Source organism: Botryllus schlosseri, chromosome 8, assembly GCF_051294905.1.
Source record: "Botryllus schlosseri isolate E-star chromosome 8, Bs_hap1, whole genome shotgun sequence".
Lineage (NCBI taxonomy): Eukaryota > Metazoa > Chordata > Ascidiacea > Stolidobranchia > Styelidae > Botryllus > Botryllus schlosseri.
The window spans coordinates 19,581,329-19,595,614 of NC_137243.1; the positions used below are offsets into that span (position 1 = coordinate 19,581,329).

The following is a 14,286-nucleotide window of genomic DNA, read 5'->3' on the forward strand; positions in this document are numbered from 1 at the left end:
CAATATGGTAAACACCAACTCAGCACTCACCATAGCTGACATATGGCTGTACTTTTTGACCCAATCCACGCCGCTTCGTGCTGTTGAGAATCCGGTGCGTGGATCGTGGGGCGTTATGGAGTATTGAAGTTGATAAGGCTTTGACTCCATAGCGCAGGAGGTGCTGATTTGGTGATGGGGCGACCTTGACCCTTGTACCGGGGAGGTCTTGTGCGCGTAGTTCACGGCTTCATTGTGAACTAGGTTGATTGGGGACTTTTGGGGCGAGCGACTGTGGTACTCTTGTCGTGGGGAATACGGGTGGGGCTGTTGGGGTATCCGGGGTCTTCCGTTTGGCACCACACAGTTGGTCAAACTGGCCTGCTTTACCGCCATCTGGTCTTCTTCGAATTGACTCTCGTATGATGTAATCAGGTTCGTCAAATCATTGTCGATTGGTGATGATGTCACACATTCGTTGCCAGCCGGGCTGTCGTAACTGGAGTGGGCCGGGGAGTAGTTTCCGTGGGAGGACATGGGCGACATGGAGCATGACGAGTTATGTTCGATGACGTTGTTGTTGACGTCATTGTAGAAATTTCGTTGCTCTGGCGAGTGCACCATGCCGTCGCATCCCACGGGTGAGTGGACAGGGGAGGATTTTATCAGCAAGGGTGGGGAGTGGGCGTGGTTTAACCTCGGGGGTTCGTAAGTGGGAGTGTGCTGGGGACTGTGGTTGGAATTAATTGGTTGGTACTGGTTTTCCACGAATTTTTGCTGCTGTTGCAGGCATACGTTGTTGTTTTGATTGCTTTGCCTGAGCATAGGTGATGGAATCGTTTTCGGTGACGTGTACGATTCTTGCGTCGCTGACGCGTCTACAGATCGTGACGCCATAGCCGCGTAATCACTTCGGTAGTGGTGATCTGGGCGGACCAGGCCGGGGTCGCTTATCATAGGCGAGGCCATGTACATGGATGGGTGGATGGAGTCGTGGTATGTGGGATGGATAGATGGGTGGTACATGGTAGGGGCGGGCGATCGGTATAGCAGGTCAGTTGTGTGGCGTCGTACCATCATCTTATTCGGAGGTGGGATATTGAAAAGTTCCATACCGGGAGCGTACGCGCCGGGGTTAAGCCCAGCGGCCATTGCGCTATCCATCGAGTGTCCTAACTTTCTCTTCAATTGCCGACGAAGCAGGGACTTGGTGTCCATATTGTCTTGGAACATGCCGGGCGTCATGATCATATGAGGCATACCGCTGCCGGGACTTTGGGGCATACGGCCTGTCGGAGATACCATGCCGCTTGGGGAGGCGAGGCCTACATCGGTGTTCAGCGCGCTAGCCAGAAGGCTCGAGTTAGCCGCCAGGTAATGGCGTTTTACTTCTGTGTAGTGCTCAGGGAATGGCAGCAAATTGTGGTGGAGTCGGTAAAAAGGCACTTCATCTTCGCTGAGAACGAAAGGACAGCGATGAATAAAAATCTAAATCTCTACAGTGATTTGAGAGGACTTACTCAATTGCTATGTAATTGCATACGAATGAGTTTGAGATTGTGTCTTGCGATTTTTCGGCGGTGCAGTCGAACCATACCAGGTCGCCATTTTTGTGGATCATTCGAACGACGCAAGCGAACGCAGAGCCATCCTCCTTGACTGTGGAAAGATTATCAAAATTAATCAGTGAAGTGATAGGTTTCTAATTGAGGTAATGAAACAGGATTGGGTACGTACTGAATTTCATATGTTGTTGTCTGGCTTGGTTGAGATCGTCGGGGAAAATCCACTGGTACCAGCTCGTGTTGACCATTTCCTCTGCGTCGTACCCAAGGAAGGAACATATATTGTTGGGAACTTCGAGGAACTTCATGTCCGGCGAATGGACCGCTTTGAATTCGGTGGGTCTCGGGGTGGGGTGGTGTCTCACGTCGGTGACTGGCTTGGACTCGACGGGTTCGCAAACGGCGAAGAAAGTAGTCTCGGCCCAGTCATTGCTCATTTCTGGTTTGTGGTATTTGCCTGTGACGTGCACGATCTAAAGGCAAACATAGAGGATTGTCAGCCTAGAGATGCAGAGGTTGTGGCTCGACGTAAAAACTTAAATCTACCACGACAACAAAAAGGTTCAGAGCACTATTTGATTACTCAGAACATTGGGTTAGTTAATGGAGTGCGAATTTGAGAAGAAGTCGTACAATACCTTGTTCTTCCAAGATCGCATCTGAGTCTTCATGTAACGTGAGGTGGACATCCGACAGAAGAACGACAGACGCCTGGCGTCGCCTGGAACAAACACACGCCATTGTTTCAACTGACACCACCACAATGCTTAGCACACCACGCTGAAGGGGGGTTGTCAATTAAAGTACAGGCAGACTTTTGCTTATGATTTGTATCAGCTACCGCGGCAGATCTAACAAGATTTACCCGTTTCATCCCACTGAGGATGTCCCCATCAGTCATTCTGGAAGGTTTATTCTGCCGCGACACATTGTCACGTCACTATTCACACCAGCGCTATCAAAATAGATTTCGCGAACCAGCCCCCACGTCGCAAGTGTGCTCGCTAACGTACGATTCTCCCGAATTATTGTCATTCATCGATATTTGATTTCACTCTGGCTGTCAAATTGAATCAGGTGCCTTCAACGAGTGTTCTTGACAAGTCTATTACCAGTTGGCAATGAAACGAGAGTTGATTAAAAAAAATCGTGTTTTGAGAGCCACGCCTTTGTCACACTAGTATGATTCGACACATCCGAACTGTTCCATAGTAAGACAGGTGTTTACACAAGCCCGTATTGGCGGTGAGCTTTTGGAGCCTGTCACTTCGCGGTTTGAATTTTTCGCAAGAGGCCAAGCTGAAAATAGGCACAAAGCCGCGTTTGCAGTCGACCGTGATGATCACGTGCCCTTCCGTTTGAAGATATCGCAACAGCGTCTCGGGCGTTGAATCGAATCGTTTACTTTGCCTCAAGTTTCGTTTGCGCACACTTAACCTTTTGTTTGGTGTCTTCGCTGCGTGGGCATCAGCGGGTTTAAAAGTGCAAAGACGATAGCCAGGTTCAATTACACAATGGGAAGTAGGGTGTTATTTCGTACTCACCATTCTCCATTTGCGGTTGTAAGTCTAGCTGTGATCGGATCATTTCGTGGTCTTCTTTGTCGACGATGTCGTAGATGCTGTCGCCTTGACTGGCGAGTTCAACCTGGTAAGTCGCGATTCGTTAGCAGGCGCCAGATCTCAAGCGAGCGCGATTACTCACCACTGTGTGACCGAGATAATCGAGAATGTTGTCGGACGAAAAGAGGATCTTTCCTTCTCGGTTGAAAACGAGAAGAAAACCGGATAGAGAGTTTGCAAAGTCGCTCACGAGACCGGCGCTCGGATTGCTGCCGCTTCCGATGCATTCTGGCAAGATCATGAACAACGGTTCAATGAATGATCTTGGATTGACGAATGTGTTGAAGAATGCACACTGCACAGTCAGATATCAAGTTGTGCGTTGCCTAGTACTACCACGCGATAATTAGTACGACATATATTCTCACAATGCTTGAACATTCAAACTATCGCGTTGTCTGTTATGCTTTATGCGCAAATATCACGAGCGAATGTTTAACATATATGATGTTTAAAATCGCGTAATATCTTGAGAAAGAGACCTTTTCCAAAATAAAAATCAACTTATACCCTCAAAAATGCGAAAAACCATCCTCATCGCAAAATTTATCATTCACGACGGTTGAAGGAAATGAAATATTTGAAATACTTTTCGATCGCGCATTGATTATCGTGAAAGATCGCAAAGGAAATACTTTGCGTAATCGATCAAAATCAAAACGAAGCCTAAGCAATATTGATACCATGACAACGGAATATTACACTTTGTCACTGGCGGAGAGCTAGCCAAATTATTAACAACGCCACACCTAGTTGTATTCATCCCAAAAAGTCTAGCCGAATTCCATTTAACTGTCGGAGCAGTATTCCTAAATAGAATAACGCGGGGAAAATCCCGACCTTTCTTGAAAAACGTAGCCTTCCTGATGAACGTGTTCGTCAGCGCGAGGATTCCCAAATACGAAAGTCGTTCGCGGGAGCTTTTTTTGAGCGGCAGAAGATTTTGCAGCTCCCTAATCTCGGCGTTGATCAGATCCCGCCTTTTCTTGGACAGGATTCTCGGTTCCGGGCCGTCTGCGGTGGCGTGAGACATTTGCGGTGCTGGTGTTCCCGACGCCGAAGACCAACTACAAGGCGAGGTCGGGCGGTCAAATATCGAATCACGTGACCAGGCGGGTAAAATGGCGGTTACACTCACCCGTTCATAACAGACTGGGAGAATAAGATGCACTCTTTTTTCACTTGTATGCTCGGGTCCTTATTGCTCATGATAGGGTGAAGCAAAGCTTGTTGCTGTTGCATTACGTAGCTCCTAAAAAAGAATAAAACGTAGTTGTTGAAAGCGTTCGCTCCAATGCAGGGTGAAGTACATTCTCGACTTCGTAACAGTGCACCATTGTCATACGCGCGGAGATGACAGACCTTGTACTTCATAGGAGTACGCCGGGCGTGACGCAGCCTTCAGCGCATTATGGTATGTGTTTGGTTACGCTTGTTTGGCCTTTCTCCGAGATATTTTCGCTTCATATCTCGGCGAGGGGTTAATAATACCGGGTTAGGCCGTTCTTTTGTTCGACGGTGATGGATATAATCGAGGGCGATATGCACTCAACGCTACCTCGGGTCGAAGATATTGACAACAAATATTTTCAACCCAAGCGTGAACATCATCGCTCATGTTTTTGCTCGTATACTCGCAACATACGACAATGACGTAACGGGAATTTATCCCCTTAATAATATCATGGTGGTTGTAAATAAAGACGGATTTTCGCGTAACGCTGTTTGATTTCAGTTCGTAATAGCTCGAGATTCATAATAATAACGTTGTATTATTCACAATCAATTACGTCCGCGTCGTACCAGGAAAGGCGCTGTTGCGAAATTATCCGACGAGACGGCATTTCCCTCCCGTAATTTAGTCGAGTTGGGAATTGGCAACGTCCAATTTTCGAAGCAGGAAACGTACAATTTGCGAGGAAGCAAACTCGAATTTTCATCGCCGGAAAATTACCGGCCGCGGCCATTTTCAGTCTTTTTTCGTAGCCAACGCGAAACGCTTAAGTAAAAAGCGACGCGGCTTAACATAGCCCGGGGGCAAGTTACGCGAAGCAAATCTGTGACGTGCGCTTAATTGTAGCGAAAAGCACTCGAAAACAACAAGAAATCCGCCAGGCAACGTAACTACGGCATCATACGTATCCAGATAAGGTTTCGTATCTTCAATTTTACACAGCACACATTAAAGTAAACAACCAAGTCGCCTTATGTGACACATTACTTGTTTCAAATAATCCACAATACGCGTTTATAAACACATAACATTTGAAGCGACTTACTGAGGCTTTCCAGTAGTCGGCGCCATTTTCGATGCGTTGACGATTTTCAACGACAAGTTTTCAAATGATATGTAAGTTATGTATTCAATCTTAATTTCTGGTAAATCCATCAAAAAATGGTTAGCTATAAAGCTACAGTTCACTACGAGGTTTCCATAGTATTTTTAAAATTTTAAAATAAAATCTACTCATCACCCTGGTAAACAATATAATCTCAACTTGCTCGAAACTCTCAATTGACGCGGGGGTACTCAGAGAACTTCACCTGAGGAATGACTCCAAAGGCCTACCGACGCTACATATTATTCCTGTTATTTTTTTACAAAGTCGGCGGAAGTGTGCGTTTTATACGCTTTTTCTCATACTTTGTGATTCCCTATCGGTGCCAGTCGCCCAGAATTGTTCTTTCAATCTCTCGCATTTAGCCCTCTCTCGTATTGATTTGTTCCGTCATAGCTAGGTCGTCACCCCGTTAGGTAACAGCAATGTAACGGCTGAGTAAGCTCATAGTGCATTATGTTGCGGGTGTGCAAATACATTTTCCAATTCTGTGATATCTATGTAAAATGTCATATGTTTCGTGAAGCTGATATTCATTGAGTAAATACGGATTTAATTAAAACAAAAGATGTTAAGACAACGGACTCTCTGAGTTTAAAGCATCACTGGATAGTGGGTACATTCATACATTACGGATCAGATTCGTCACACAAGATAAAGCGTATTCACATATATAACGTTGGCACATAATAAAGATGCGCGCGCTGCATGTCGGGTGGATAGTAAGATGATAGCCGATGAGCTTGAAACACTACAGGTTCAACTACTGTGGCATGGTGGTTTTCTTGACCTCGGAGTAATATAAATGTGTAATGTGTTGGCTTTGGAGTATTATTAATTGCGAGTTAACAATCTTCGAAGGTTGTCCCCATAAATAGCATAGTCGGTTGATATCGAATTATTATTTGCACAGAATTCGGACCGTTCTGCCATCAAATCATGAGCATGTGTCATTTGCAACATACGTGTGAGCTAAGATATATTGTGATTGATAACACCGCAACACCGACACGTGAATATCTTGCAGAAATCATTCGATTCTAATTTGTCAAGCTCTCTTGGCCTCGTGTAAAGCGTAATTATTCATGGAGTTTAGAGCATGATTTGATCATTCTTTGGCTTCATATTTCTACATGAGTTATGAGCGGTCGTGAATCATGCACACACGACGAAGAGCATCACAGGAACTTCAACGGAAAGGCCTTACTTCCTTTAAGCCGCATTACACAGGCAGTTTAAAATGAACTGATTCAACCCGTTCCGGATTTAATTAAATTTATTTGACCGAATCCATGAGAAAATGCCCCCAGAATGCAAATCTAGGTCTTTTATTGACTGATAGAGTCCGAGAACTAGCTGATATGGAACAAATATATTTGTGCATGGGCATTGTGAACCAGTCATGATGTCAATTCGATATCACAATGCCTATCCATTATACTGACTGTGTGACATATTACGCGCAACCTCGATTGCGGCAGTATGATTATTATATCCATCATTTAGCTAGTATATCCTATCTGAGATTATATAATGCTGAAATACGTGACTGCAGCGATACTTGGGCTCCGAAATCGACTATTTATTAGTTTCTATAATATCTTGATATCGTTGACTTGGATTTGGCGTGTTTGAAAACTAAAGTGACCTTCATTGTATCGCAATAGATGATAGGTACGTATGTTTATACTGCACTTACACTTCAGATAGTCGAATAATCCTCGACTCGCACAACTGCATGCCTTGGTGAAATTACGCACAACAACTAGCATCACACAGTACGCAGCTATTCAGCAGCACACCTCGGCCTCGACACTTCAATCAAACATCCCATGTCCATTCACGCAAAGTTTTCACGGAATCTATATACTGCTAATAGATAAAATTCCCGGCGATTAGTCTAAGCTGATAAAACTCCACGTGCGCCTATCTGAAGAATATCATTATTATTTGTCTGAAACTACCAACCTATAATACTTTGAGAAGAAGAAATGAGAGCGGACGAGATTAACAGAGTTGAGCCAATATTTTCATATACCTGAATGCTTTGGGGTTTATGTCCAAGTTTAATCCAAGCTTTAAACATACTTTGCATGATGTCCAAAGCACGAAAATAACCAGGACAAAAATTTCATTAAAAATTCCCGTAAAAATATTAAAAACATTCCGAATTCGGTTCCACAAAAGTTTCATACCAAACTCCAACCTGAACATGGCTAAAATTCGTAATTACATCAAATTCAGAACGAAGATTTGCATTGCCACCCATAAGGGACGCCACCTTCTGGAAATCGGATGATATCTGTCAACTATGGATAGCATATTGGTGCAGAAACACCGTGAAAAGGCGCATTGCTGCCATGATACTAATACGAAAACCATGAGTCGATGGGAAGCGGTTTGGTTATGACATCGCAAATCTGCATTCGCGGTGAATTACAAAGCTTACGATTCACTGCTACATGGCATACTATAACTATACAGAAATAGCGCAATACCAGGAAAATCTACCCAAAAACGATGGATGTGATAAATGCGCCACGCGATTAGAAGATATGTAGTTATTTTAGGAAACACTTATCCTAAAAATAGAGCCTGCTTCATCCGTATATACCTCGTCCAGGAGATAACGAAGTAAGTACATAAATTTCGATGACAGTTCCTAAAAGCAATGATTATTATAATACAATAATTATTGCATATACGACAAACGCATATTTTACGTTACGACGTCAAACTTTTTCGAATAGACAATATGCTTCGCAATGCCATACAAAAGTCTGTCATGAATTCGTGAAAACAAGCAATTGGACGAGACACATGGAAACTAAACGTCCAACAATGAAGTGACGTCAGAAATTTTCAGTGTGACACCGTCATATCATTACAAATCCAAACTATAAGCATTATGAGCGATTCGACCCACCCCGACAACGCCATGAACTGTATGAAGAATTCTTCATAATTTTCCATAACCAATTTAAGAAATACCAATAGCTTATGACCAAGTCAAAAGTGCACGGAGATGCGATAAACCACGTGCAATGGCAGCGTCTGCAATCTACACTATAGCCGTGTATATAATTTGTGTTTATACACGAGACAGCGAATGTTTCAATTTTTGCCATAACTGCGCAATTTCAGTTATTGTCCCATAATAAAAAATAAATTTTTGATTGTTATCTATGCGTGTCTAGTCTTGTTCGACGCCCGGTCCCCCATTGTTCCAACTGTAGAAAAGGTCGACGAAAGGTAATGTGACGGCGAGAGGGACAATTCAATTGTTGCTGACTGTACAATTCCCTAATTATGATTGCATTGCCGGCCTATTCCCGGTGTAATCGCAGTATGGCAAGAACAGTGTTCAGTCGAAGTACGTTGTTACGGCTAGCTCATTTAGAGACGTTGTGCAGCATCGTATATTACAAGCAGAACTTCTGCAGAGTCAAAATGAGAATGTTGAACCGCGTTCTGTCTAGGATATCATGTATGCGGTGTGTTCGAACTGTGTGTTACCCCCTCCCCCGACATCATGTCTAGCCTAAAAGTGGACCATGCTACAATCGGCAGATACGGAATTAAGATAAAGAATATCGGCCCGCTGTACATGACCATTGTAGCCGAAAAACAACATGGATGCTTAGGGGGGCGAGATAGCGTAGTGGTATAATCCTCAGCCGCAACACCGAGGTCGACTCCACAATTCCTACTTTAAGTGTTAGAGGTTTATCTAGGCTCCTCCTCGCCACATCGCTGTAAACGGTGTCTTATAAAAGCCTAGAAGTTGGCCATGAATACCTTAAAACAAACAAACAAACATGAATACCAAAACAACAACAATCATATTTGAGAGTAAAAGAAGTCCGAACACACGGCGGAACATTTCACAGACATCATGCCCGCGTGGGATGAAGTAGGAACAGTACACACCCCACACTGCCATATAATAGGGTATTCAAAAATAACTTTTTTGAGATTTTTGCGGCTATTAACTAAAATTGTGAGGTTGGCTAATAAACGTTGCACACCAAATTTGCTCAATTCCAGCGAGTATAAATGAAGCTATAGGAGTTTGAAAATTTTTCATTTATTATGAAAAAAAAACTTTTCAATTATTACTTGCTAACCCATGTAGGTATGCACGTAGGCACGTAGAAAGAGTGTAGGCTCAACATACGTGATTACCCCGGAAAGGTAGGAGTGCTTCGCTACTGACCGCCTCTGGTGGTTGCCTTGAACAAAATAAAGGCACCCACCCGTCTGCACCAGCCAATCAACGAATTGGCGAGTTATACGGATCCGCGCGCATCCAGCAAAAACCAGTTTGAGGACAAAGCCTAAAAATCACCGAAAATCCTTTACCATCCGCAGCACGGGAGAATGTGACTATCTGGGATTACTCTGTTATGCGACAAATCTCATCGCCCGGATGGCAACAGATCTTGATTTGTTTTTCGGCGTAGCGATTGCTCCGATGCGCTTTGAACCGCCCGCGGGGTATACAGCAAAAGTTTTGCCAATCCTCAAAATTTAAAGTTTGCGGAAAAATTCCAAATATGACGATTAAAGGATTAAATAAATTATCAAATTGCGTTGCCATTGGACGGGTTTCCGATCCTGCCGACGCAACGCTACAGTAATTTGAAAATATACCTGCATTTTGAATCTGACAGAATATAAATCGAATTTATATTGAAATATTCGTAATAGTATGCAGTATGAATATTACAACACAGAATCGGCAAGTTGGTGCTTAACACGATACAATGAGCTATTTATAATAGGTAATGTGCCATATCAGTAATTAAATCCGTAGAGTAGGCTATATAAGGGCGGCAGCTTTAATCACTGATATAGCGTATTTAGCTATTAAAAATAGCTCATTCTATCGATTTAAGTACAATTCGGTCTTTCGATATTCAAATTGTAACCATTGTGATTATTTCAATATAAATTCGAACTTACCATGATTTTATATAAATGATTCGTATAGTATATTGGCGACAACTTATATATGTATAATCAGGTTTGAAGATTACATTTCATTTGCTACACGCGCACTATGCCGGCCGTATTTAGGATTCTTATCTTCAGTAAAATTAGTCATCGTGACCGAGCAAATTGCGTCAGTTTGAGTACCATCGAATATGCCATGCACACTATTGTCACTAATTGCATTTCGTATATGGGTTCGATGGATTTATGACTCAAGAGCGAAAATGGCTAATTAAAATAGTTTCTATAATGTAGAAACGAAACTTCGGTATCGATTCCGAAACCTAACGCTACGGGAGGAGATATACCGATCCATGTATAGTGCCACCCTTATGCAATTGGAAATGGTTCAAGCTCGCCTTGCTGGCATGTACTGCCCGGCAAGATTGGGTAACTCGACGACTATGATTACCTGGATCAACTCTCATGTATCATATATGCCATTATAACTTGGTAGCCTTGTTATTCCGAAAGGATAGAATTCGTTGGGAACACTTATTGGCCCATCCTCCGACTTTGCATTAGGCCCATGATTGCACCGGATATTCCGAGTGATTAAAAGTAATGCTTATCAAACCGACTTTCACATGCCGGTCATCAATTGATGACTGGCATGGGTCATATATGAGTGCGACAAGCATCATGTCGTTGGTGTCGGGACGTTTTCCAGTGAACGCACTACATTCCCCGAGCGTCCTTTCCCATAAAACATTTTTGATGCATGCTTTTCCCATGCGTAATTTGGCATACAGTCTGTCAATATCCCCCTAAGTTCAATAGCGCAGCATTGACCACGACGGCATTTCGTTGAAAATCATTTCCAAGTCTTAAAGCGTTTGTGTCAGTCGAAAAAATGCAGCGTTGCTAAGGTTATATACAATATATTACGTCACAATCGTGATGCGTCACGGCAATAGTCATAAGCTGCTGTTGAAAATTAGGCACATGCGTATTCGCAGGTCACAAAAAAACTAAAGTCTTGCTTATCCTTTAGAATTTAAATCATGATGCAAATTCGACGTCTCTGCATTCCGTAAACAGACACAAATATTTGTCGCTATTAGCAATGCCATTATAACCTGATATGAATCAATTTTGGGTGTAAAACTGCGCGAAAACGAGACAACATATTTTTGATTTCGATTTCATTTTGGATAGAAACATCGAAGCGACTTAATATCAAAATAACTGACACTTCGTGCATGCAGCAGTATAAATTCGCGTGATGCCAAGAGATACAACTGCCTTGCGGAGCTGGGAACAGAACTTTCCGCCATTACTGTAATGAATTATTGCGACTCATCACGACAACTATTTTTAGAGGAAACGAGCTCATTTTTCATCGCTGCGTCAAACAAAACATAAACTTTCGCCGTAAATGCACCGCGATGACTTCGGCGATCATTTAGAAACATCGCACGAAATGTTCGGTGCATTAGTTTTCGTTATTTTGTCGTGTATATTTGTCACTCGACGGCCTATTTCAAGTATAACAGCACTCACATTACGCCTGCGGATTGTGAACTAATAAATAAGTTTTCTCTATGTAAGATATAATCATTGTTGACATATGTATGTAGGGACGTAACGCAAATCTAAGATATGACATCAGGAATATAACACCAACTTGACAGGCTCATATGTGACATCAAAATCTCCATGGCGTCAGAAAACGAAGATATATATTTCTTTAGATATGTAAGGCTATGTTTTAGCTATAGTTAATAGCTCATAGAGACTCCGGTTACTTCTTTCTGCGTTCTGATTGGATTCATTTCAATGATTCTTTTGTGGCAATAGATCTAGCTGAACGTGTAATCGCAGTAAGTGTTCCTCGTCAGCAAGCACTTGACTGCAGTACCGTAGCTAAAGAGCAGGCGGCACGCAACATTAAACAGTTGTTGCTACTAGGGTTAGTTCGGATATCAATAATTTTCACTATCCGGATATTTGGAATTTATCTAACCGGTTAACCGGATAATAAATGCTAAGTGAGACAATCGATTTCACGAGGTCTGCATGAAAGACGGATCGCAAAATCATTGCACAGTGTTATTCTAGAGTAGACCTATACGTACACGCGAATACCAGCGAATACGAGAAAAACCACGCAAATTTAATGTTCACTGCTTCTGCAACGCCCTACTTATAAAGCACATTGCATCAATTGTGGCATCCTGTAGCCGGGGCCGGAATTTTCTATCAAAGAGTCCACATGCATTGAATGCTCTTTCAGCTTCCACAGAAGTGGTCTGAATAGTAAGCAGCGCTTCGTAGAGAGTCAAAAGGTTGGCAGGTCGTTTCCCGGAAACTTCAACGACTTTACATTTGTTTTGACCATTCTTCTGTTTAGGTTTGGAGTACTAGAAGGACGAGTAGCTGATACTCGGATTGATGCCGATATGATACCTCGCTCTAATTCCTCCGTGAGAAATTCACGTGATCAGGCACGCAGCCAGCCGAAAATTAGGGGGGGGGGTCTGAATAAAATGAGGGGGCTTCGATTTTTCGACTAAAGTATCAGCGGAAATCAATTACACTTGCACGCACGCACATGTTGGCGAACATTCGATGTCATTCAGTTTCGCGATGTCACTCTCACAATCGCTAATCAGATCAGAATACACTTAACGGCATATCGTCATCAAACCATCGAGAGATAGGAGTCAACGCATGCTAGGCCCGAGACGCGATGGTTAGGCCAGCGATGATATCTTTCGTAGGCCTATTGCAGACGCGACTGTGTAGGTCAGCGATAATATCGTGAGCACGAAGCCAATGCAGATGCGATTGTGTAGGCCAGCGATGGAATAGTGTGCACACTGCACAGGGCCTATTGCAGATGCGATTCTTCAATCTAGCGGAACTATAGGCTTGTTGAAGACGAGATAAATCAAGCCTAAGACGATAGCCGGGCGCGCGGCAATCAATGACCTAATTTAACGATCTTCTCAGCATGAGATCGCGTCGCGTTACATTGCGCAGACGCATCTCGCTCATTGGCAAAGCGCTTCTCGCTAATCAGCCGCGCGCAACGCTGAATACGACGTATTGAAGCTTATTAAAAAGTGTAAAACGCATTAGCAACGATACTCTTTAATCCGGTTAACCGGCAGAATTATATCCGGATATCAGATAATAAAAATACTTCCGGTTAACCGTTATCCGGATAATCCAACCCTAGTTGCTACCCTCTAACAACAAGATCTGAGATTACATTCAGACAATGCAATGTATGCCTTTTTGCAGTGCGAATGTCCGTACGTATCAACACAAAACTAGCATTATTATGCCCGAATTATACAAGGTGAATTGAAAGATTTGAAATATACCTCGAAGTTTCGGAATATTCAATTCCATTAACAGGATTGTATTAACCACAGATGCAGTTAAAGTTGGCACCGATGTGAAAAAGTACAGTACTGTAAAAATACGTACAAAGTTATCAAAATCTACTCTTGCACAGGTACAAATACTTACTTCCAGATATTCCTAGATTAAATTCACGTCTTGCTACACATTTGCGATGCTTGAGTGAAACAGTGTTGGGATGACTCGAGTCATGACTTGACTCGAGTCAGACTCGAGTCACCTTTTTCGTATGACTTGACTTGACTCGAGTCACTTTGCTAAAATGACTTGACTTGACTTGACTCGGCCTATCAAAAATGTGGATTGACTCGTGACTCGGAGCAAAATTCACGACTCAATTTCAAGTCATCAAGTAATCGGCTTTGATTATAATCACTGCATCTTGCATATGTTCGAATTGTTCGCCATACGCTG

At 43.0% G+C, this 14,286-nt stretch overlaps 1 protein-coding gene across 3 annotated transcripts in view; it reads right to left on the minus strand.

Moving 5' to 3' along the window:
• The window catches only part of LOC145445059 (uncharacterized), a 70,663-nt gene that overhangs the window by 2,571 nt on the left and 53,806 nt on the right, over positions 1 to 14,286 (minus strand). For 2 of the 3 annotated variants that reach the window (XM_080323155.1, XM_080323154.1), the window contains 8 exons: positions 4,305 to 4,418; positions 4,007 to 4,233; positions 3,249 to 3,394; positions 3,089 to 3,191; positions 2,183 to 2,265; positions 1,717 to 2,017; positions 1,500 to 1,638; positions 31 to 1,435 (listed from right to left, as the gene is read on the minus strand). In XM_080323155.1, the coding sequence (XP_080179281.1) occupies positions 31 to 1,435; positions 1,500 to 1,638; positions 1,717 to 2,017; positions 2,183 to 2,265; positions 3,089 to 3,191; positions 3,249 to 3,394; positions 4,007 to 4,233; positions 4,305 to 4,408 (2,508 nt within the window). In that variant the 5' untranslated portion in view covers positions 4,409 to 4,418. Of the gene's footprint in view, positions 1 to 30; positions 1,436 to 1,499; positions 1,639 to 1,716; positions 2,018 to 2,182; positions 2,266 to 3,088; positions 3,192 to 3,248; positions 3,395 to 4,006; positions 4,234 to 4,304; positions 4,419 to 5,445; positions 5,691 to 14,286 lie in introns of those variants that run through there. The other variant, XM_080323153.1, reaches the window with a different exon arrangement.